At 40.2% G+C, this 26,716-nt stretch overlaps 1 protein-coding gene across 1 annotated transcript in view; it reads right to left on the reverse strand.

Moving 5' to 3' along the window:
* The window catches only part of NGEF (neuronal guanine nucleotide exchange factor), a 76,108-nt gene extending 49,681 nt beyond the window's left edge, over window positions 1-26,427 (reverse strand). Inside the window, exons 1-3 of the mRNA XM_083364469.1 lie at window positions 26,216-26,427; window positions 11,170-11,509; window positions 4,080-4,218 (exon numbers count right to left, since the gene is read on the reverse strand). Coding sequence (XP_083220595.1) covers window positions 4,080-4,218; window positions 11,170-11,437 — 407 coding nt within the window. The 5' untranslated portion in view covers window positions 11,438-11,509; window positions 26,216-26,427. The remainder of the gene's footprint in view (window positions 1-4,079; window positions 4,219-11,169; window positions 11,510-26,215) is intronic.
* Between the last annotated feature and the right edge of the window lie 289 nt (window positions 26,428-26,716).

Consider the following 26,716-nt stretch of genomic DNA (forward strand, 5'->3'; position numbering starts at 1 on the left):
TCAAACACTGTTGCAAGGAGGTGATAGAACTATTCAGTGAATCTAGTTCTATCCCTGTAGTTGGTGATCCATAAGTATTCCATGGAGGACCATGAAGCTGGAGAAGAGTAGGCAAAATGGCATTCCATCAACCAAAGCAATAAAAATGGTAAGAAGGACTGTGTCCCTTTTGGCAGAAGCAGTGCAAAAGTTGTAATTCATTCGGTGGTGACTTAACGAGCAACAAACAGCTGGCAGCATGCTCTGTTCTCTTTCCCTAAATGCCCCTTGTACTAGTTTTCTCATTTTAATGAAAGCAGCATCATACTGTCATCAAAAACTCCACCCTTTTCAAAGATGATGTGATGATGTATGTAAAAATTGGGCAGGATGTGCACTGTGTGTCAAAACACAGAATTTTGTCATTTGCCTTCCCCTATTCCTTGGCAGGGATCCCTGATTAGCACTTTAAAAAAAATCAAAACTGCATGAACATGAAGCCCATCTAAGACCTGACAAAGATGTTTAGAAAATGGCAGTAAGGAATCGAACAAGCAGATGCCTCTGTGGAAGTCAGTGCCTTCAGGACATGGCATAAATAAACCATTACCAGGGCATATTTATGTCACAGTTAATGGGACTTGAAGACAAGCCCTAAATCTTTCTTTATTGTCCAAAATCCAATCCATTACTCTGCTTAGGCACTAGTCTAAAAGACTGCCAGCCTCGGCTATATTCATGAAAAAGGAATGGGTGTCACCCTGATATTTGCAGTGCATGAAATCTAAAGCCTCTCATAATCTACCCGAGAATTCTCCTCTATAGCCTACCTTCACTGGAACTTCTATTGATACTCCTTCCTTTCATGTCAAAGGGTATGCAGGCTCTACACTCTTCCAGAGACAATATAATTGTGTCTTATGAATGTTTTTGAAAGAATTGTCTAAAAATTGCTTTAGATCACAAACAATGGGTTCAAATTTATCCTCAATGTGGTTACTTCGGTGACTGGTTTCAGTACATTCCCTGTATCCAGAATTTTTCTTTCAAACCTTTAGTTCCATTTTAAACTCTTATATAGACTTTCACAATTTAATTTATCTTGCCATACCAGATGAGGTCAAACCATTTATCTCTCTCTATTGTAATGTAACCAATGGAAGGCAAAAATAAATAACTAAATGGTCACCTTTCTAGGTCTTCAATTTTCCCATATGAAATCTTATTATGATCCAGATGCAAAATAAGTCTAATGTCATGCATATCTCTCTTTCCATTTTTATCTATGTCGTGGTAATTATTATATCAAGGTTACAATAAAATTTAGAAGCTTCCTAGTCAAATGAAATATTTAAGCAGGTTTGTAGATTTACGCAGATATAAAAATATGCATATTCTTAATTTCATGCATATTTTACGGGCAAATATGGAACTATGGAAATAAAAATAACGGGGTCAGCTTTTGTTTCTAGAAATACTGCTACTTTTACACTAACACCTAGCAGGAAAGAGTAAAAAGCTAAGCTGAACGTCTAGAAAATGTGAGAATTCAAATTCTCAGAACCTGAATCATAAAGTCATAAAATCATAGGCTGGAAGAGACTCAGAGGTTTTCTAGTCCACCTCCCTGCTCAAAGCAGAAGTCTTATACCAGGGGTGTCAAACTCAATTTCACTGAGGGCCGCATCAGCATTGCGGTTGCCCTCAGGGGGCCGGGTGGGTGTGGCCTGGGTGGGCATGGCCTACTAGGTGGGCATGGCTAGAGTGCGTATGGCCTACTGGGTGGGCGTGGCCAGCTGTACATCGTTCGCATCAAGGGTGCCTATGGGGGCCTGGGCAGGAGTGGGACAGATCTGAGGGTCTCTGGCAGAAGGAGGGTCTCTGGGCCAGAGTGGGGGCCATTCCCTCACTCTTTCCAGGATGGCTTCGCGGGCCACTTGGAACCACTTCGTGGGCCGCATTCGGCCCCCGGGCCTTGTGTTTGACATGTCTGTCTTATACTATTTGCTTGTCAGAAGTTTGCAAAAAGTGATCACATGATCCCGGGATAATGCAACCGTCATAAATATGAACCAGTTGCCAAGCATCTGAATTTTAATCATGTGACCGTGGGGATGTTCCAATGGTGGTAACTGTGAAAAAATGGTAATACGTCACTTTTGTCAGTAATTTCAAATGGTCACTAAACAAACTGTTGTAAATCGAGGACTACCTGAATGCTTTCTCTTCTCCAGCAGCTCGCCCTATACAACCTTTTAACCCTTGGCTATGTGTTATGTTCTAAACTGCTCTATAACTACTCCTACCCCTACCCCTCCTCCTCCTCCTCCTCACCATATTTTCCTCACCTTTTCTACCAGTGCATGACTGCTTTACCCTGACACCTTAGTTTGCTGGAATCACTCAGCATTTTCTGTCACAGTTCTTCCCGCTTTAGTGGTTAGGTTTGAGATCAGTGGAAGGCTTTCTGTGAGGAAAGTGAGGATTCTGATTCTCTGTGAAAATTTGAAGCAATATCTGAATTTCAATATTAAGTGACTGAAGTTGTTGTGATTCAGGGTCAGCCTATGGGTTCGGCAGTTGGGTCGGACGACTCAGAGGAGGAGGAGGGGGGTGTTGAAGAGCTTGCTGATGATGGCCTTGAGGCTCTGCAGAGCCCTCAGCCGGACCCCTCCCACTTGGTCACGACGGAGACCCAGCTGTGTGAGCCTGACAGCGTGGACGAAGATGACCCACAGCTGGCCTTGTTCAAGGACGCCCGACGCAGGAGGCAGTCAATCAGGAGTAAACAGAGGAAGGCAATGGGGCACCTTGGAAGGAGGCAGAGAGAGGCCACGCCCTGAACTGTATTTAAGGGGAATGTGTGGGAGGGCTGGTTGGCTGAAGGCAAACTGTTCTGTACCAGCCTGCTACCGGCCCTGCAGCAAAAGCAGGGACAACCCCTTTACAAACGGCAAGAGGCTGGAATAAAGCCTGCCAAATTTATTAACATAAAACAGAGCAATACAAGACACCAACCATGAAACAGGAGCTATGAAACAGGAACTATCCAAGCGGTTGCCTTCAGCAAACCAGCCCTCCCACACATTCCCCTTAAATACAGTTCAGGGCGTGGCCTGTTCAAGGACGCCCGATGCAGGAGGCAGTCAATCAGGAGTAAACAGAGGAAGGCAATGGGGCACCTCGGAAGGAGGCAGAGAGAGGCCACAGTAGCAGGCTGGTACAGAACAGAAGTTGAAATAGGTTTTGGGACCCCTAAGCCAACAATGAGCAATTCTTTTTGCCCTTAAAAAAATCCATTGAGTGAATTCAGGAATTATTGGAGTGGTCAGAATCAAAAAAGTGCCTTTTTAAGCGGGGGGAAGGGGTGGATTTTTAAAAAGATTATATTCTCTTTAAACTTCTTCAAATGGAGGAAAATCAGCCCTTTTAAACTTTTTGTAGAAATTAAGACATCTATAATATTCTTTGGGTCCTTCTCCACACCGTTTCAGAATTGGGACAAATATTTTGGCCCTGCACACTTTGGAAACCACCTTGGATTGCCCACTTGTGTCATTCCCATAAACAGCCAGCAGGCACAATCAAATTTTATCTTCTTATCTTGTACAGGGATGGGGAAGCAGGCAGATTGGTTGGTTGACAGGCAGTGGAGAAGGTTCGGTTGGTGCAATAGGCAACCCTATTTGTGACTAAGGTGTGAGAAAAATCCTGTCATCTTTGCTAATTTGTTGTAGGTCCACCTAGCCAACCAAAGGAGTACTTTTAAAAGTATTCCTATACCATTATGGTTGCTATTCTGGCTTTCATTTGTTCTTTATTATAATGCCATCTGAAAATCTGAACTGCTAGACAATAGGCCAGTCTTCACTCCCGGGAGGAGTCAAACAATTTGGCTAAAGAGATTAAATAAATAAAAGTAAAACTGAATTGAACCGAACTAAGAGGATAGAGGACAGATAAAAAATTTTTTAAAGGAACAGAGAAATCAAAATGTGAGGACAATATTGACTAACCAATTTTAATTTTAATAAAATATAATTTCACCCTTTCTATTTTATTTCTGTATTTTCAGAGAAATAAGATATTATTTTCCTTACCTTTGAAACCATTGTTCTTCTGTGGCTGTCATATTCGGTTTTACGTGTAGAGACAGACTCTTGTGAAATATACGCAACAGTTCCTCTTTGTTCAAAAGCTCATTTTTGGTATTACCATTTTTGAGTGAGTCTTTGCGTTCTAGAAAAAAGTGTTTATAAGTAAGTATTTGCAATTAAGAGAAACAAGAAAGAGATCATAGTTACGCTCACTGGGGAAGGCTGATGCATATTTTTATACATTTCCCAAAATACTGAAGAAAACATAGTATATTTAGCTGGGTATATTCCTATCCCAAGGGATGCGGTGGTTCAGTGTGTTAGGATGCTCAGCTTGTTAATCAGAAGGTCGGCAGTTTGGCGGGTCGAATCCTGAGTGCCGCGTAACAGAGTGAGCACCTGTTACTCATCCCAGCTTCTGCCAACCTAGCAGTTCAAAAGCACGTAAAAATGCAAGTAGAAAAATAGGGACCACTACGGTGGGAAGGTAACAGCATTCCGTGCGCCTTTGGCGTCTAATCATGCCAGCCACATGACCACGGAGACATCCTCGGACAAGCGCTGGCTCTTCGGCTTTAAAACGGAGATGAGCACCGGCCCCTAGAGTCGGAAACGACTAGCACACATGTGCGGGGGAACCTTTACCTTTACCTTTATTCCTATCCCAAGCTTTAAAATCACATTCTTTTCACAGAAAAAATTATATTGTTTGAAAGGCTTCCTCTGATTTAAGTTTTCAATATTTTTTGCTTTATGGAACAGAATGATGAAAATAATGTGAGTTGTGATGCTTTCAGAAGAAAAAGCTAACAATTGGATGTACTATAGACCTCAGCAGTCCTAAAAACAGAAGCAGAAAGGAGTCAGGACAGTCATGGTCAAATTTGCTCAAATGCAAAAGTAGGGACATCAGGTTTTTTTTTTTTTAAAAAATATTATATGATTTATAGAACTGCCTATGTCACAACAGTGATTCTGAGTGACATACAAACATTTAAACCATGAGCACAATACCTATGATCCCCTGGTTTAAACAATAACACTCAAAACAAAAAGCCACATCACCAAGATAACTCACTTAGCTTACTAACCCAAATGCCTGGAGGAATAATCAGATCTTCAGTGCTAACAGGCTTGGCGCCATGTGGATCTCAGTGAGGAGATGCTGTTCTCTGGAGATGCAGCCATGGAGAAAGCACAGCTTCAGGTCCAACAAGATGGCATTGATTGATCAAAGGGACCCGGTGTATTCCCTCCATGCTAGAATTAGGGAGCAGGCAACTGTTTCAGTTGGGGACAGGCAATCTCACAAATAGCCTGGTCCTGTGCCTTATAGAACTTTCTAGGTAGTATTTAGCACTATGAATTGTTTCTAGAAGCCTATTGAGAACTACTGCAGCTCACAGAGCAGAGGTGTTATATTAGTGTATCGAGAGCACCATAAACTACTTGTGCTGTAGCCTTGAGGATCATCTGCAGCTTTCAAATGCTCTTCAGGGAGAGCCCCATGTAAAGTTTGTTACAGTAATCCAAACAAGAGGTGATTAAGGCTTCCTTGTGCAGGAATGAGAAGCATTCCTCACCTCTTGGATCCAGATGGTTGTTTTTTACCGGGATAATTTAATCAATCGGGAGGGAAAGGGATCTAATACACAGTTGGCTAAAGTCACAGATAAAAAAATCCTATATACCTCATTAGGGCCAATAGGTTTAAATGCCTCCAAGATGACTGAGAAGACTATGCCTCAGGCAACTCCATAGACTCGTACAGCTGGATCCCCGGCTCTGAATGAACAATGTAAGTTGAGGACTATCTGCATTTCAAGCAGCAGCTAAAGCTTCAGTCATACCCTACCAGAGCCCCAGGAACAAAAACAATCTCCTGTGGAAGTCAGTAGGGTCCATCACATGCCAGGGTAAACTATTTGATAGGTCCTGCTTCCCTATGGGCAGGAATGATACCACAGGACTCTAGACCCAGTGGGGAGTGATCTGTTCATGGCAAGAGATATCACCGGTTCCAGATCCCATTCCAAGTGCCCTTAGTTAAAAACCAGTTCTGCTGTATGGCCTTTGTTGTAGTCAGGCCCAGGCTAATTTGGGTTAGGTCCACAGTTGCCATGGTAACCATGAATTGCTAAGCCACTTCCAAGCTATACACAAGGAGGGCAAATAGTTGACTGAAATCCCCTGGAAATTTAAGATTGGGGAACTCCAGTGTCAACCAAGCCACAGACTCTAGCAGCTTCAATAAGGTGCTTGCTATGTAACAGGAAGGCTGTTATACAAGCAATACCAATAAAGGAGAATATTTGTAGCACAGGGTTGAAATGAGGAATCCTTAGTGCTCTCTGTGCTTAGTTGTTTTCTTGCAGATGTTTCAATACCCAACCTAGGTAACATCATCAGTGCTAGAAACAGTGACTTCTGATCCCTGTAGTACAATGTTACCAAGAGGATCTTACATTAGACAATCTGTGGAGTAGGGGCCCTGACAGCTGTTATGAATTCTCAGGTAACAATTGCCATACCTCCATCCTAACTCTGGCTTTGCAGCTAATGCTACACACAAAACTCGGCAGGGCACATCTCAGACAGGTAAACCCTTCCTCTAGACTCAGGCAGGTTTTGATGATGCAAACAACGTCAGATATCTGACCCACAATTAAATCATGGGTGAGGCTAATTTTATTACAGGCTGTGTATTAAATAATAGCAGTCAGGAGCCAGTGTCTCTGCAGCCTTGATTACCAGGCCTTAGGGCAGACTACAAGGGCTGGAAGATGCTCTGATTCAAAATATTGAGGCCATTTTCCCAAAGAGCAGCCCATCTCCCTCTTCTAATCATTACCCTTGCCTGTCCCTCCTTGCCCACCCAACCAATCTTCTCTGAGCCTAGCTGCTCTACTCTTATGCCAAAGAGCACCAACATAGTACCCAATATATCAATGATACTAACAGTGACTTGTACCAGCCTCAGGGATGCTTCTGCCTCACACCCAACATTCCTTTACTCAGGAACCAATTCACCACCAACTTGCAAAACCTCGTGTCAATGCTACCCACTCTACCCAACCCAACTCACCCTAGACCATTCTGTTTTCAGCTGGGAGGGGAAGAGCCCCACCAAATCTACAAGAGCTGCAATCCACCAAGATTGCATTAACAGAGGGATAGAATCAAGATCACGTGAAGTACTAATACCACTTTACAATGCCTTGGTAAGGCCACACCTGGAATACTGCATCCAGTTTTGGTCACCACGATGTAAAAAAGATGTTGAGACTCTAGAAAGGGTACAGAGAAGAGCAACAAAGATGATTGGGGGACTGGAGGCCAAAACATATAGGGAACGGTTGCTGAAATTGGGTATGTGTAGTTTAACGAAGAGAAGGGTGAGGGGTGACATGATAGCAGTGTTTCAATATCTCAGGGGCTGCCACAAAGAAGAGGGAGTCAAGCTATTCTCCAAAGCACCTGAAAGCAGAACAAGAAGCAATGGATGGAAACTAACCAAAGAGAGAAGCAACCTAGAACTAAGGAGAAACTTCCTGACAGTTAGAACAATTAACCAGTGGAACATCCTGCCTCCAGAAGTGGTGAATGCTCCAACACTGGAGGTTTTAAAGAAGAGACTGGACAGCCATTTTCCTGAAATGGTATAGGGTTTCCTGCCTGAGCAGGGGGTTGGACTAGATGACCTCCAAGGTCCCTTCCAACTTATTATTATTATATCAAGATGGAAGAAACTGGCAAAATGGCCCCTGGTCCATGTGGTTGCTTCAATGGCAGCTGCAGAACTCAGGCAAATCCTACTGCTCTCGTTCCCGCTGCCATCCCATACCAAAAGCTGAAGATAAGCAGCTCCTCAAAAGCCAGATAAATCCTCCTCTGGCTTCTCACAAACAAAGAAGCTGACACTTCCTTAACAGCTGACAACTGGAATATGTCTGGGACAATTCTAACTTAACAAAAACTCAGTTCTGAATCGCTTCTTTATTATCTTTTGTCATGCTCCTATCTTCCCTGTCCACTGATACTCCAGTTCTTGAACTGACCACAGAAATTCCCTTTGGAACTGGATGCCTTTTCCTACCTTCTTCTTTGAATCTTATGCACAAGCCTCCTGTTAGTTACTGATTTCATACCTTTTTCATCTGGCTACTGGCAGCCTGGCAGCCTTAATGTAGGCAGGACAATATTATTCAAAAATTCTGTCCTTGTTAAAATGAGCACTAAAGCACTAAATGTTAACTAATCTGATTCATGGAGTAAATGCACCGTGATACTTTGCATTTTAGGGCCCTTTATTAACATAGTTAATTTTGCAATTAAATATACATTTGTTGGTCATTTGTTGCACATCACTTTTTTGCCTTCTTTGATGCCTTTCTAACAGGAATACAATATTCTGCAAGCAAGATTTGGTGCCTTAAAAATGTAGTAGATTCTCTTGAGATGTGTCTTCCTTCTTATGACTGCAGCACTGAATATGCTACATAAGGTAATAAGACTCAAATGAACTTTTAAAATGAAACTAGTAAAAAGAAACTTGTTTTTTTCTCAGCTATTTTTAAAATATACACATGTATGTTCAGTTTAGCATTTGCATAATTTATTTACTGTTAAACCTGCTTTCTTTACACATAACATCTCATTCTGTAAGTCTAGAATACATTTTCACTTTACTGTATGTGTTCTGTCTGTCCTTATTTTTGACCAGCAAAAGTGTAAATCCAAAATCAGCTACCCCTTTGACCTTGATACTAGGACACAGTTGATCCTGTGGCCAATTAACTATGCGATTCCAGCTAGCCTCCACCCTCCCTGTGCCAAACTCGTTATTTTTTCTTGTAGAAGACAATAATTCTTCATTTGGATTTACTCTCGGCAGTAAACAACATTATTTCTCCTACTAACATTCTTTCCCCCCCCCCCCGAAAAGAGTAATGGCTTCCTACTGGCAGGAAAGGTGAATATAAATCATAAATAATAAATCTAAAAAAATAAGATCAGAACTCCTTTCCAAAGAAAGCAAATGCCCACTTTTGATGGTATAGTAACAGAGCCTAATTCAATTTTGTAAACAAACAATATTTCAACATACTCAAAATATTAGCTAAAAGATAAAAAGCTCACCCATTCTTACTGTCTGTCCATTTTAGCCAACGCTGCAAGAAGTAATTCCCCATTGGTCAATGATTTAGGTTTTATGGGGGCGGGCAGTAATCCACTGAGATTGGAAGGTTGAAATTTACTCTTTCCTAGTTTGAATAAATATTAACAGAGAGAGAGAGAGAGTGACAGAGAGACTCACTGCCTCCTAATGAAGCCAGGAGTTCTGGAGAACGTAGGGATTCCTCTTCAGCTTTTTAGGTGAACAAACACTAGTTCAACAAAGAAACAGAGAGTATGCAGGACAGCACAACTTGAAGGCTACACCCTCCATCCACTGGAGAGCAGGCTTTTTCCCCAAATAGATTCTTCTACGGTACCAGACTCCAAAACGGTTGTGTTGTTTTCAATTGCAATGACTCTGCTGAATGCAGGTCAGAGGCTTGATGCAGTGAGTCTCTGGAATCCAGGTGATTCAGTGAGGAAAACTGCATGGTTTCCTGTCAGCCTACTGCCTTGACATGTCTGCCTTGCACACAGAAAAGCTTATTTCATCCAAAGAGACTATATTCAGGACAGGAATAGAATATTAAGTAGTAGAGTTTAGTTTTAGGCTGTCTGCTTGCTGTATTGCAGTGAAAGAGAGATCTACACAGAGATCTGCCATAGGAATAAAATGAAATAAGGGCCTGGTCATTTATCACAAATGATAGAGGAAGTCTTCAGCTTATGACCACCACTGGGACCACAATTTCTGTTGTAGCTGCTAAGTGGGTTTTTACAATCTTTTTTGCTACAGTTGTTAAATGAATCACTGCAGTTGTTTAGTGAATTAATTGGTCATTAAACAAATCCAGTTTTGCCTGTTGATTTGGCTTGTTGAAACTAGCTGGGAAGATTACAAATAGCGATGATTCTGAGACACTGCAACCATCGTAAATACATGCCAGTTTGCAAGAGCCCAGATTTTGATTCACATGACTGTGAGACTACAGTGACAGTGGTAAGCCCAAGAACTGGTCCCAACTCCCTTTTTTCAATCCCGTTGTAAATCTGAATGGTCCATAAACCAATGAGGACTACCTATATTGTCATATGGAGCAAGAAGATGAACCTCTGTACCAAGGAAGGAAAAAACACTTGTCACTTCTTAGGGGGCCTCCTCCCTCTTTTGGAAAAATAATGGACATTAAGTGGGCATCAGAGCAACACTTCTTGGCAGGAACGAAAGCATTAGTTTGATCTAGTCATGAAGGCACCAGGCTAGAAACTAGAAAACTGTGGATTCAAGTCCTGCTTTAAGCATGAAAGCCAGCTGGATGACTTTGGGCCAGTCATTCTCTCAGCCCAACCCACCTCGCAGGGTTGTTGTTAGGGGGAAAATAAGAGAAGGAGAGTGTATTTGATATAGTCACCACCCTGAGTTGTTTATAAAAATAATAAAGTCAAGATATAAATAAATGAATGAAAGAATAAGTAAATCGCTTTGAATCACTGAATTGTGTACATAAATGTTAAATACAATAATTTATTTGTGGTGTTGAGAAGCAGAAATCCATATGGATTTGAGTTACTTATCACCCAAGTTTTTAAAATTATCTATTACGCTTTTGAAGATTAATTTGTGTGATACCATTTCTACTTTGGAGTAAAGATATAGGCTTCCTCATTTGTATTAAATATTGTGGTAATTTCTTTTCCTTCATTTGTGGCAGGTTTGGCAAAGTAAATTAAGACTTAAATAAAAATTATCAGATTTTGCCATGGTTGGCTTTCTCTTTTCAAACCTCTTTTTTTTGGTTGCCCTTTCAGACTTAACTGTAACTTGATACCCAACAGATGTCTGAAGGGAGCACCCATATTCTAGAGTCCATGTAGACTGACATTGTCTTGTTTCCCCTGCTTTTCCTATTAGTACCCATAATTTTTAATCTCAATGGGAAAAGAAGTAAGGCTATCCACTTAGGTAGCTACTTACCTTCAAGACGTTCTGTTTGAACTTCTTTACTACTCCTTGCTTTCTTTTTGTTTCGAAGTCTGATAGAACGGTAATATATGGAATTTCTTCTAATAGGAATGTAATGTGTCTTTGGTTCTTTCTCGGTCTTACTGTCAGATGCTTCAGAATCATCATCAGAGATCAAGTCCAGACTTGATATTGCCTGTGGAGGACTATCTTTCTGAATACCATTGGCTGATCTCCCACGATGGTGTCGTTGTACCTCTTCCAGTTTTTCTTTCTCCATAGCAACAATTTTTATTCTTTAATAACAAGGAAGCACTCGAGCAAGTTTTGTACATTCCATCAGATCTCTCAGCTTGAGAATTAAAAAAAAGAGAGTACAATATTTTATATGAAGAATAAATTTTTGCTTGATAACAATTTAGAAATTGATACTCTTCTTAATTCTATACCCCTTTAAGATCATTAAACAGTTTGACACATTGATTGAAAGAAGGCTCATTCATAATACTTTCAAAACATTCATCTGGATATGATTCACAGCTATCTTAATCCAACAATCTGCACTACTACGAACTGCATTTACATGGAAAAGTTATGTATTAACACTGCAATTTAGCTTGGCTTTCAATAGAATTTAGTTTTTAAAATGGAAAACACTACAAATAATATTTTAAAATATTCAAGCACAAGGTCCTTGAGGAAACACATTTCTGATCTAGGATTATCTTTTAACAATATGCTAAAGAGAGGCTGGAAATAGATTTTTAAAAATAGGTAGGCAGATTAAAATCCTAAACCAAAACTTTGTTTCCCAGAGTTCGTCCCTTATGCCATGTCCCTCTCTTCCTTCAGCAAAGTTAGGTGATATACAATGTACTGGTACAATAAGTCAGCCTAAGCAATAGGGAAGTTTGTTTTGACTAGGGTTACCAGAAGTCCAGCAAAAGAGAGCATATCCTCCTTTTTATGTCCTCTGTCCAATAGGCATAGTCTTAAAATCAAATATTGTCCAAGCTTTCTCTTCATGAGCAGCTTTTCTTCACAACAGCACTTCTGTAATAAGGGCTAAGGCAAGTTAACAAGCTCCCTTTTGTGACCTTAATTAGATGATTTCTACCCTTCCTTTCCCAGCCTGTTCTACTACCTGAAATTGACTAAACCTTAATCAGTTACTGGCTAACCCTCCAGCACATTCCTGCCGTTAAAAAACCAGTCTTTCTGATGTTGGAAAATATAATCTCACATGCATATAGATCTTTTGGAGCAGTTTTGTGCTGTAATTTTTATCACAGATGCCAAGAAAGTTAAACCATGTGTCTTCCTCCCCCATCTCAGTTTCTCTTCCTTTCCAACTGTCAGTGTCCCCTTCAGATGTCCTGTTCAGATACCTGGTAACCCTACCTTTTTCTACTTAACCAAAATCATGAGTAGCAATAATTGTAAAATCCCAATATCAAGGATTAGAAAAAAGCCTTTACTTCCAGATGCACTTAATATCTTTACAGTATGCATTAACCGTTAATGCCTTGTTTATTAATTTTTTTGCCGTCCATCTCACAATATTATGCATTAATATAAATACTTTCAGATGTTACATCAAATACTAATTGAATTAATTATAGTTAATTAATTGAAAATATGGTTTCAGATTGCAAATATATGAAGATGCTATTCCCCCACCCCCCCACCCCCATCCTCTCAGAACTCATAAGGTCCTTCCGGCTGCTATAGTGGTTCTGCTTCGGGAAGCAGCGAGCTAAACACAATTTATCAAAGCACATACTATGCCAAACCATAGCTAGCACAAACTGTAACTTCCAAACTCACTTCAAATTAAGGTTAATTTTGCTGCCTGATCACAAACCAAGGAGATTTTATTATTTCATCTAATGTTTATATGTCTGTTATCATATTTATTAATACTTTGCAAATAAAGGTTTCATCTTCAGTAATACTTTGCTATATTTCTTCCCATTCTGGAGTCAAAAGAAATCATGCTGACCTAAATTGGGCTAACACTCCCCCCCACACACAGTGCCCTCAATGTACATCTAGAATGGGGCTATACTATGCCTGTCAGTCCTTAAGATAGATCAGACTAAGAAGCCAATGTTTATATACTAATTTTATTGAAACAGCAGTTTTACCAGGATCTTGCAAATCTGGATGAACTTTCCTCCTCCCTCACTGAATCAGCCAGAGGTCTCCCTGAGCCTGTTTTGTTTTTGTTTCTTGGCATGGACTCATCCTGTGCCTGTCTGATCATTGCCTTGGTAGCAGCAATTCCTCCTGTCTTTCAAGGCTATTCCCAAAAACCTCTACAGAGATCACTCAATTAAAATAACGTATTAAATGTTTAGAATGAATATAGAAAAAGAAGTCTGGATTGTTCATCTCTTGCTTCAATGCTAAATATTTCTTCAGACTGAATGCACAAAAGTTATCAGTGGTATGATTTAACCATTAGTAAAACAAAGATGAAAACTTTTGAGTCTCTCTCTCTCAATTTCTTCAAATAAATAGTTGAAAGCTGGGGAGGGAGAGAGCCTCAAAATGCCAACCAAAGACCTCTACAGTGTAGGTATTCCTCAACTTTCAACCATAATTTCTGTTGCAGCATCTTCACCTTGTTAAGTGAGGTTTGCCCCATTTTATGATCTTTCTTGCCACTGTTATTAGGTGAATCACTGCAGTTGATAAGTCAGTAGCACCATTGTTAAATGAATCTGGCCTCCCCATTGACTTTGCTGGTCAGAAGGTTGCAAAAGGGGATCACCTGACCCCAGGACACTGCAAGAGTCAGAAATATGAGTGAGTTGCCAAGCATCTGAATTTTGATTACAAGACTGTGGGGATGTTGCAACGGTCATAGGTGTGAAAAACGGTCACAAGTCACTTTTTTCAGTGCTGTTGTAACTTCAAAAGGTCACTAAACAAACTGTTGTAAGTTGAGGACTACCTGTATATTCAGCCTCAAGTGAATTATGCATGGTGGAAGGGAAGGTGAAGGAGAGAATCGGACTCTACTTGGTAGAACATTGTTTGATCATGTTTATGTAGTTGCCCATCTCAAAAATGTGTTTCTGGGTGGCAAATAAGTAAAACAACAATATTTGCTTAACTGTTTTTAATCTTAAACAATTAAACACAGATACATAAGCAGTTAAACACAAATGCAGATTTAAAAAAACATGAAAAAACAAACCAATATCTTACATACAGTGTAAGAATCCTATGGGATTTCTCTGGAATTTTGTGGATATTTCATTTATAAATAAATGTTCTTTTTTCCCAAGAGGAGTAGTTAGAAATGTAATCTGGGTGGCCTTTCTCACTACTTATTGATAAGACTACTAAGGAATAAGTCAAGCTTGCCAACATTTTCAAAATCAAGCACAGGCTCCTGGTTATTTCATTATGATTTCCAGAGTAGCATAATATGCACTGTTTGTTTTGCTCTTCCCTCCCCCAAGATACACATTTGGTCCCTGAAGCCCTAAAGAAATAATATTTGTACATTTGATAAGATAGATATCAATTAGGTGCAACACTTCTATTCACATTGGCTCCACATGCCTCTTCATGAAAGTGAGTCAAAAAAAGCTGCATTTTATGTGCCTATTAACAATCCATGGTCTTTCCTGACTTGCACATAACCACAACACAAAGATGCCATAGAAACTACTTTTTTCTTGCATTCCATTGTTCCCCAGCAAATATTTCAGGCAGTCCTAAGTCAAACATTGCTAGTCAGTTCTTACAATAATGCTTTCCCCTTCAATTAACAGCAGTTTTACCATGTATACAAGGTGATGCGCTTCACCAATCATTTCAGGCAGTATATTATGCTGGTATCCTTTATACCACCTAAAGAACTAGCGAATAGGAAGAGCTCAGAATGTGACTTAATTCCAGGTAAGCCTATATTACAGCACAGAGACTTAAACAAGAAAACATCTATTCAAAGAATGTAGCAGATAGCCACAAATCCCGCCTTCCTTTTTTTCTAGCCAACATAAACTATATAAAATGTTTAGCTAAATTGTTCCTTGCAGTCCTATAAACACCTACTCAGATGTGAATCAAGGTCTTGGTTATGATCTTTAAGTCCCTACATGGCATGGGTCCGGGTTACCTCGGGGACCACCTGCTGCCGGCGTCAACTCCCCTCCGCCCTGTGCGTTCCCACAGAGAGGGCCTCCTCAGGGTGCCTCCGGTCAGGGAATGCCGACTGGCGGCCCCCAGGGGGAGAGCCTTCTCTGTGGGTGCCCCGGCTTTGTGGAACCAACTGCCGGTGGAGCTCCGGACGGCATCAGACCTCCGAACTTTCCGTCGTGGCCTGAAGACCCATTTATTTGAATTAGCCGGTCTGGCCTGACGGGGGAGTTGGGTTTTAAATTGTTGTTTTAGAATAGTATTATTGTTTTTAACTGGGCACTGATTTAATCTTTGTTTTAACTTTTGTATAGTATTGTATTGTTATTTATATGCCCTGTGAACCGCCCTGAGTCCCTAGGGAGAAGGGCGGTATACAAATTAAATAAAACGTAAACGTAAACTTGAATTCAGGGAGGCTTTTGCTCAAGGAAGATGGAAGTAGAGCTGCAATCTTCTTAAACTGAATTAAAGAAAACAAATAGAATCAGACAACTTTTTCACAGCTTATGAAAAAAAATGTTGTATCCTTCATCTTCACTTTCCTTGTTCCTCAGTATCATGCTTTACCAAAAGTAGCTGGGCTTGCTCACCAATTTCTTTATTATATTCCTAGCTCAAGCAAAGAACAAACATCCGAGTTCTTGTCTATAACAATCCAGAATTTCAGATGGGAGACAAGTAGCTATGATTATTAAACTGTGGTTTAACTGTAATTTGGCCTTTGACCTTAACTGGCAGCCCAACAAATAAAATGGATAACATGAATATCAAGTGACCACATGCAGAAGAAGCCACTTAGAGGAGAAATAAAAGAAAAAAAAACAAATAGAACCTGGTAGAAACAACATTAAGCAATTCAAATTAAGTTTACTGTTTTTGTTTCTGTTTTTATTGAGAAGGGTTTTCCTAAAGGGTCAGTCTTTGGCAGTTTCAGAAAATCCACAATACTCAATAGGTATGCAAATATAGTCTCATAGCAAATTGCACAGGCAATGGGAAATCGCATCAGTGTTATATTTTGCATCAGTGTTATATTTTTCTGAAAGTATTTGTGCCGTTCTGACAGTTTGTGTCACCGACACATAAATTCTAAATGAATTCCATGTAAAAATTATTTGATTTTGGAATAGCTAAGTTAGATGGACAGGAACACCAGAGAGGGGCATTGTTAAGTACTTTAATTCAGAGTCTACTCAAGGGCTACATAATTGAAGAGGAGATTTTTGCTGTTATTAAGTGGGGACTAGCTATAAACATTTTCAGATGTCCAAAGGTTAATAGAATGCTTCTGTAAGCGTGTAATCTGTTTCAAGGAAAGAATGTTTGTCAAAAGAAATAAAAACAGCTATGTATAATCTTTTGCTTCTTCCCACTTTATTAGGAGAGACTGAATGCAGAGTTAGTTAAATTTATGGTTTGTGGTAAATGTTTAAAAATTGTGTGTAATAAAACAAGAAGAGATAGGACCAGGAATGCATGGGCACCAAATGAATTGGAGTGAATATAAAAGTAATATGCAATAAGTCATTGGGGTAGTTTGATCACACGCTGAAAATGATTTACAAAACTAATATATGAAGGAAGGGTTGAGAGAAGGGGAAAATGACCACATGATTAGACTCAATTTTACAACTTTTTTTTTTGACAGTGATAAAGTGAGTCACTGCAGATTTTAATGGTTTTTTTTTTTTTGCTTTTTTGCTGCCAGAAAATGGCAAAAAAGCATTGCAAATCTTGGCCATGCGACCACAGAATGCTGTAACTCATCGTAAATGCAAGCTGGTTACCAAGGGCTGAAATATGATCAATGGAGGGAGGGCGGCAATAGTAACTGTGAGGAAGGTTCTCTCTCTTTTTTTTAAGTCCATGATAACTTTGACTGGTTAAACAATCAGTCATAAGTTGAGGGCTATCTGCAGACTATGCTCTAGAGCCACTCCTTATCTTTTATGTGCTGGGAGTATTGACTGCCAGCCAACAAGATTGCAAGCTGGATGCCTGCCACAGTCCAGTGACAAGCAAACTCAGATTGAACTTTAAGAAGAAAATAATCCTTTTTACCAATATTTTACCAATATTTTAAAACGTGGCATAGATCAAAGCCAAGAATCCAATAAAGTGAGATAGAATACCCAGCACAACAATAAAAGCAAAAAACCTATTTATCTATTTAAAATATTTATATCATCCCCATCCCCATGTTCTAACTAACTTTGGGTGGCTCACCAACATGACAGCTGAGGCCTGAAACATTCTTAGGGAGTAAGGCTAAGAAATCAGCCATGCTGTATCTCTGCCCAATACATAACTGGGACAGCTTATTCTTCAACATTGGCTTTGCTGTAGGCTTGCTTCACCTGCTTTCTGCTATTAAATCTTCATCACATGCCTCTGTTTATGACTGAGTTGCTGAATTTTACACTTGGAGAGGCTGTCATGGGGTAGGAAAGCACCCTGGGGGCTTGTAGGAATTTCCTCAATTGCAGTAGAGTCATTGGTTGCACCATTACTTGAATCACTCACACCAAGACTGTTTTCCATAGGTGCCCCTGCCTCATCAAATGACATGTCCAGCAGAGCCATGACATTATCTGCCCCTAAGAAATTATTATATAAAACTTACAGTTGCTAAGTCATTGAAAGTAAATACTGATTGGTGGTTCCCATGCAAGTAGTCCTTGATTTACAACCACAACTGAGACCAGAAATTCCATTGCTATATAACATGGTTATTAAGCGAGTCAGACCTGATTTTGATACAAGCTAGATGTTACAGCCAAAATAGTTTGTTAGTTCATATTCTCATCCAGCAAAATGTTAAGCATCAGTATATTCTGGCTCCCATTCTATTTATAATCTACATGGTCTCCATGGTGCTAGCAGTGAAGTAAATGGAGTTTCATCCTCCAAAACTAAATGCAAACCAATAGCCATGCATTTATGTACTGATGCATTTTCTGCCTTCTCAGCAACTCTTGTGGAATCTCTTACTGTTTAGGGGGGAAAAATCTAACTACTAGTTGTACAAAAATGAGGGTGACAGTCTTTACTGAGATATATGTTAGGCATAAACATAAATGATTAATGCCTGGTAATAGTACAGTTAAATACAGTCTTTCAAATGGTTTAAGGATATTTTTCAGGCATCAGCTCTGGAGGAAGCAAGCATGGTCTATCTCAAATTCTGCATAGAGAAATTTTGTGGTTCAGTTATTGCAGGCCAAGATTACACTGACTTGTTAAGTTGTTGCACTATACATGCCTAGATATCCACACTTATTTTTTATGACAACAAAATGATGAAATGTACATTGTAGTGCCATTGTGTTGCAATGTCACATGGATATACATAAAGGATAGAGTCTGTATCATAGCATTGTAACACACTTGCTCCCTTGCTACTTACAGGCCCATTTGTGTAGGAGAGAACTGGCAGAGTCAGGGGAGGAATCAAGCAAGGCATCAGTTTAGAATCTCTACATAGTCACAAAAGGACAAAGTCCAACCCCCCCTTGAATGCTATTGACCCTTATCTAGTTTTACACAGGTGCAAACTATTAGATTCTGAGCAAAGGCTTGAGCAATAAATCAGTAATTTTGAACCTTCACATGCGAACCTGGTTGTTTGTGCCTGACAATTAGTACATGTAGATTTCACACCGATCTCCAAGGTAAATCTCCCCATGCTTATGATTTGATTTTTCCTATTGAGGTCCTTATTCTTGTCACAGACCTCATACTGTTGGGTTTGGCCCAATGTTCAAACCTATTAAGGTAATTTTGAATTATGATTTTTGTCCTCTAAATTATTCCCTTAGCTTGCTGTCACTTGGAAATCTGGTAAACATTCCTACATTCCTTCCACTCCATAAATTCTTTATAAAGATGCTAAATAGCACAGGATGAAGGATTAAGCCCTGGGGGGATTCCTTCTCCATACTTTGCTCCAAGCTGCTGAAACACCATGCTTAAGCTACTTTTGGTTACGGAAGTTTAATCAGTTGCAAATGCTCTGAACTGTAATGCCATTTAGCTTATACTTATCCATCTTGTCAATACAGTTGTCATATCATAATTTATCATAAATTTATTGAGCAAATTTTGATGCATCTTCAGCATTCCTTGGACTATTAAACTAATCACTCTGGTGTAAAAAGAGATAAGGAATTATTCTTGATTATCCCATGCTGGTTCCTATTACTAGCAGTGTTCTTTTCTAAATGTTTATAGTAAATCAAAACAAAATAAAAAGTGCAAAAAATTTAGATAATCTATTTACATAAATGTACATAAGTACATTTTCATATACTTATTTATGAAATTGCACTTTACACCATTTTTTCCTACTTCATACTTTTTTGTATTAATACTTGGATCAATTAATTACCTCTCATAATCTGGAAAAATGAAATGCCTTGGTGGAGCAGTGGGCTAATGCCTCCTTAAGTAACACCAGCTGCCTGCAATTAGTGCAGGTTCGCATCCCACCAGGCTCAAGGTTGACTCAGCCTTCCATCCTTCCGAGGTAGGTAAAATGAGGACCCAGATTGTTGGGGGCAATAAGCTGACTTTGTAATGATGCCGCTTGGGGTTTGTGTGAAAGCCCTAATAAGCAGGCATATACATAGAATGAAGGCTACTGCTAAGCTTGTAAGCCACCCTGAGTCTTCGGAGAAGGGCGGGATATAAATGGAATTAAAATAAAAAAAATAAAAAAACAATTTAAAAAGTATGAATTTACTTGATTTGCATTAAAATAAGAAGCAAAAAATCCCCCTTTTTCATGTCCATATCTTTTCTCAGTTCAATAGTTCAATAAATATAGTATTATTTTCTAAAAGAGACAGGGCACATGTATGTTTTCAAATTTAAAAAGTATTTCTGATTGCTTTAATTGTATTTGTCATTATTCCTCAAGCTACACCTGTGCATATTTTTTCTTCAGGATTTCAGGAACTGTCTACAAGAATTCAAAGTATGAATTGTTATGTTACCTATCACCCTGTCCACACCCTGATGACAGGAGAAAAAAAACACAGCTAGGTTTTCAGTTGCATAAAACATGTACTGGCAATTTCAGGTTCCTTCCTCTTACTTACAATAAGGAACTAATTGCTCACTGCTGTTAGCTTAAAACTGCCCATCTAATTTCTGTTTGTTTGTTTGTTTTGTTCTTTCCAAATGCTCTACTAACGTTCAAGGCTGCCATGTTCATAGCTGGATTGGTGTATATACAGTTACCAATCTCATAGCAAATATCAATGACTAGTAATATCAAGTTCCTGCAGGTGGACACACGGGGCAAATATAATTAGAGACACAATGTACAGTAGGGCTGCCAGACGAGGGTTGTAGAACTTTGGGAAAACACTAGAAGGTAATAAAAGAATTCTGAAAACGTGTTCAGTGATCCTTTTCAGAGGAGTTCTGAGATTAGCAATGTGATTGATTAAAAAGTCAAATTAATGAATCAAAAGAGAAATATATTTTACATGGCTTTACTACTGAATCTGGTAACTTTGATATCATCTGATCTTGACCTATATGCCTTCCCTGTATTTCTAGAGCCTGGCACACCACCAACTTTATGTACTCAGTTTAGTCCCCAAGCAATGGTTTGGTGAGGACCAAATCCCTTCTACCATTCTCATGGTATCCTCTAGGGCAGGGGTGGGGAGGTATGGCTCTTTTACCATCTGTGAACTTTAACTCTCAGAATTCCTGAGCCAGTATGGGTCTGGGAGTTGAAGTTCACGGATCATAAAAGGGCCATAGTTCCCCACCGCTGCTCGAGGGCATGGGTGTCCAGCCTTTTGGCTTGCCTGGGTCGCATTCAGTGAAGAGGAATTGTCTTGGACTGCATATAAACTAACAAACATCCTTAATTTTTTTTATACAGTCTTGTGGGACTGCATTACTACCTCACCAGGGCCACATGTGGCCCATGGGCCATGGGTTGGACACGCCTACTCTAGGGCAATGCAGACTCATGACATCATTATTGCATGATAGTGGCATTCAAAGAGATTCTAGGCGAATCCTACCCAATTTAAGTACCCTCAAGACTTAACTTAGCCTTAACTCTCAAAATTCCTCAGTCAGCAACACTATGTGTAAACATTTGGGGATTTGATTTCTGCAACCAAGTTTAGGGAAGACTGGTTTAGTGCAACTTAGCTCCTGTATGTATTTTGTTTTCTTTAGAAGTTTTCTTCTCTCGAATGGCATATATTTTTAGGCAATCATTTTAAGTGAATCTGTTTACTTCTAAATTACTACAAATACCTGATTGGCAACATGAAACAGATTTAGCAATATCAAAAAAATGAAATTTGGTGTATTATTCCACACTAGGTGAAGAACACTGCTTCAGGCTATGAAGTGATACTTCTTTCCCTGTCCAGTCAGCAGATGTCAGAACAACACGTCAGAATGTTTTGCTTAAGACTCAAGAGCCAGTTGCAGCAACCAGTGAAACAAGTTGGGACTTAGATGAAATAAAGTACATTTTTCTTTCTTTTCCATCTACTAAATTTAATTACCGTATATACTTGAGTATAAGCCGAATTTTTCAGCCCACTTTTTGGGCTGAAAAATTCCACTTCGGCTTATACTCCAGTCAACAAAAAAACTTACCGAGGACTTGTGCGCGGCCGAGGCTTTGGTGCTTCCGGGATCGCGCGCACCTCTCCCAAGCCACCGCCGTCCGGAGACCTGCCGAAGTTTGGGGAGGTTTGGGGAGGTGCGCGCGCACCTCCCCAAACCTCCCCAAACTTCGGCAGGTCTCCGGACCTCCGTGCCCTGCCTGCCTGCTTCTTTCCGCTGCGGAAAGAAGCAGGCAGGCAGGGCGTGGAGATCCGGAGACCTGCCGACGTTTGGGGAGGTTTGGGGAGGTGCCCAAACCTCCCCAAACGTCGGCAGGTCTCCCGACCTCCGCGCCTTGCCTGCCTGCTTCTTTCCGCAGCGGAAAGAAGCAGGCAGGCAGGGCACGGAGATCCGGAGACCTGCCGACGTTTGGGGAGGTTTGGGGAGGTGCCCAAACCTCCCCAAACATCGGCAGGTCTCCGGACGGTGGCGGCTTGGGAGAGGTGCGCGCGATCCTGGAAGCACCAAAGCCTCGGCCGCGCGCAAGTCCTCGGTAAGCTCCGGGCGGTCACTTGCTTCGCGTCTCCTGAGGGAAGGGGGGGCGACTGGAGCGGGCGTGTTTCCTCGCCTGCTGGGCGCCGCGATTTGCCCGGGGAACGTGCGGGCCCCGAATGGCAGCGTGGAGCGAGGAAGCGGACAGCCAGGGCTTCCCCGAGAGCCGCGGCCACACAGGGTATTCCTGTGTATTCAGGCTTGCAAAATGGCGGATCGAGCCTCTGCTGGCGGCAGAGGCTTGCAGAGCGCGGATCCAGCCTCCACCGGCGGCGGAGGCTTGCAGAGCGCGGATCCAGCCTCCGCCAGCGGCGGAGGCTTGCAGAACAGCGGATCGGCTTATACTTGAGTCAATAACTTTTTCCAGTTTTTGGGGGTGAAATTGGGGGTCTCGGCTTATACTCGAGTTGGCTTATACTCAAGTATATACGGTATATCCTCCATACGTCAAACAATTCCTCCTGCATTATCCAGTTATAGGTCAGAGATCTGCCAAAGCTTTATCTATTATATAAATAAAATGAATATGTCAGTAGCAGACTAACATTTTTCTTAAAGTCAAAATGTATAGAGCCCAACTTCGGCATAAAAAAGTTCATATCTGAATTCTGTCTTGTTTTTAATTCCATTATTCTTTAACTCATTGGTAAAAGCAGCAAAAGCCTATTTATAAAAAACTGTATAGAAAACCTATGAGAAACACCTTTGTTTTTAGAAGGAAGGAAGGAAGGAAGGAAGGAAGGAAGGAAGGAAGGAAGGAAGGAAGGAAGGAAGGAAGGAAGGAAGGAGGGAGGGAGGGAGGGAGGGTTTTGATCCTTGGGCAACTGAGTTCCAGAGGGTGCATTTTTCAACAGGAAGTCCTTGGGGAAAAAGTCAGAAGTTTATTATTCACCTGAAGCCAGCGGTTTTCATAATAGTACTTCCTCAAGTGATCTTATAGCAGTCTGACTCAGAGGCACAACCTCTGTAGCTAAGTTGTAAGCCATTTAAAATGTTAAAAGCAGTAATCAGAAATAACACTGAATGCTTTGCTCTCCCTATTCTATGAAACTGAACACTAGTTCACATGCCCAGGTAATGTAATAAAACTTTAATTGAACTATCAAAGACCAGCTCATGTGGAAACCTTTTAATATATACAAAAGCCCTCTTGTTTGGATAGTTCTCCTATAAGCACGGAGATCAGAACCTCAGTGATGTCACTAGTGCAACTTGGAGAGGGCAGGGCTACTTGCTATTCAAAATGTTGAGTGCAGGATTGCTAGGGATACTGGAAATTAGTTCAATCTTCTGTGCAGAAGAGAAATACATTACTACAACATCTCTGACAGATAGTCATCCAGCTTTTGTTTCAACACCTTCAGCCAAGGAGACTTCCCCATTCTCTGAAGCAGGTTGTTTTACTGTAACATCTGAAAGGATCTACTATCTTATGATGACCTGTAGCAGTGAACTAGGCTCACAAATATGAAGCATGGATGAAATTGGGCAGACAGAAAGATATGTAGGAGAAAGTGGTGTGAAAGAAAGGGACAAAAATAGTGGTGAACGAAGCAGAAGATGCTGCAAACATAATAAAATATGTAAGACCATGAGCATCTGCAGAGGACATGGTAGGGGCAACTGATGACATGTGCATGATGACATCATTATTCAGAGAGTGTGATTTGTGTATTTGCATCAGATGTGAAGCAAGTACATAATTGCAGCTTTTGCATGATGTGCATGTTTCATCATGTTGACATCATTACAATTTGTTTTGAGTGTTGCTATGTAAGATGGAAAAGCATGGGTGAGAAACAGGAGAAAAAGATAGCTGGCAATGTTACCTACTTGTTTAGATTTCTGCATGATAGCGTAATTGTGCCCCTTAAAAGCAAGTCTAAACATGTTCATTTTAAAAGTATTCTGGCAAACATGAAAACACAGGGTTGGCTGAGCTCCAAGGAAAAACAGATTATTTAAAACGCTCTATCTGAATTTCATTTATAATATGTACTGTAACTAATAGGATATTTTTGATACGGCCATCCATCTTCATTGCCACAACTTTGGTATGTTCACAACAATAATCCCCCTCTCAAAAAGAAAAAAGAAAAAAAGAAAAGTAAAGTAAAAGAGGAACCTTGTGCCTCAAGCAAACCTTTTCAGTATATCAATATACAGTATATAATCCCTGGACTTAACCTAAGTGTTTCCAATGCTTGGGGGAAGAGCTAGTTTTTCCCAGAGTTCCAGAAGAGTGAAAGTTTGGAGGGTCTCTGGACCAGAAGGAAGGGTATTCCATGGGGCACTGACTGCTGCAGAAAAGACACACTTGCTTGGTCTCATTAGAAGGCAACATTTGAGGGACCTGGAGCAGGCCTGCCCTATGCAACCTGGGGGAACAGGCAGACACCTTCAGGGATGATTCCACAAATAACCTGGACCCATGCCATGCAGGGCTTTAAAGGTGATAGCCAGCACCCTAAATTGCACCTGGAAAGAAACTAAGATTTGTGCAACAGCTACGGTAGGCAATGTGCACAAACCAGGGGGTTTGACACTGCATGAGTTATGCATTATAATGTATGGAGGGTTTTCAAGGACAGCTCCATATAGCGAGTGTGGCAGTAGTCTAACTGGGAAGCATGAGTGGCCATAAGCTAGGCCTCCCAGTCCAGAATATTGTCAACTAATCTTGTGCAGATGGATACATCTGTTAACATTTCTGTTTTGGTTTCAAACAGAGTACCTTTAAACTTGTGGATTTCTTTTGCATTACTTAGGATTATTTAAATGTGAACATTAATGGGTGTGGACTGAAATTATTCATAGAGTTGTCAGAACAATAAATTCTTGGTATGCCTTTATCCCAACCTGTTAACTCAGTAAAGTTTCAGTATTTACATATGTGTACATCCATACCTATCAAATTTAAAGTGAATAATATTTTAATAACAGGAATACATGCTTAGTCAAAGTAAGATGCTGACTTACAGGACTGATGAATTCAGGGTGGTTTTTCCAAGTTCAATGAAAATATACAATTACACTATAAGTTTAAGAGGTTTTGATTTTTGACCTTTTAACCATCACATTTGTGTTTACCATTGCCTTATATGCAATTTCAAAAATTATTTTTCCTTCATGAATGCAGTCTTCTTCTCTCATACAGTAAAAACACTGCTTTTCTAACAAAGGAGCAACTTTTATTTCTTTTGCATACGAGCATGCGTGTGTGAACACATGCACATGCAAACTGACTCTTTTAAAAAAAATCACAATTCTCATTTTAGTATATTCTTATAAATGATGTCAGAGCATGCCAGATGATTTAGGAACAGGGGGTACTTTTTTGTTGTTGTTTGTTTCTGGGCAATCCAAAGCTCCACATTGGGGAAAACTTTCTTTTGGGAGGGTGGGGGGGGTCTTTTTAAAAGAACTTCCAGGTCAGTACTTCTCAATCTCATCAACTTTAACATATGTGGGCTCCAATTCTACACAACTTAAAGTTGCCAAGATCGAGAAACACTATTCTAGATGGATGACTAGATTAATCAATAATCAATAGCTACCACACAACCATTTCACCTTCTCTGCTGTAACCAATATTCTATGGTAACAGAGAATTTGAAAGGGTAAGTATTAAAAAGACTAAAAACTAGAATATAACTGGCTTCTTTTCCCTGACACAGTCTGAATTTCTAGACTTGTATTCTTCTTGGCTGTCTGAGATTCCATTCTCATTTCTCCACAATAGAGACAGAACATTTTCACTTACCTAGTGTTGCTGTTTAAGCCGCTTCCTCTTTCAGCCCAAATCTTCTACCAACAGCTTTTCACCTACAGTTGCAAATTCTATTCGCTCTTTAAAGTGATTTAAAGAGCTTACAGTGAAGTTCTGAGGCCTGGACTGGGAAAATCCTTTTTTGAGAACAGCAATGACCTTCAGTCAGAGCACCTGTCATCAGACTCTATGTGGTTGGAACAAGGTTTTACCAAGACACTGTTTACTTTGTTTCCAGAGTCACAGCAAGCTTGATTTAAAGCAACAGGTTTCTTTTATTCATTTGAATACAAACACAATGCCAAGCGTCATTTGTGCTGCTTAAGGGTTTAGTCATCAGGCTTTGTCAAGCCATTGAAATAATGTCTAAGTGAGCACCTAAAGCCACTGTACTGACATGTGAAGACTGAAAAGTGACTGAATTAAATAATAAAGGGATTCTTCTATCTATCTATCTATCTATCTATCTATCTATCTATCTATCTATCTATCTAA

Source organism: Vipera ursinii (assembly GCF_947247035.1).
Source record: "Vipera ursinii genome assembly, chromosome: 5".
Classification (NCBI taxonomy): Eukaryota; Metazoa; Chordata; class Lepidosauria; order Squamata; family Viperidae; genus Vipera; species Vipera ursinii.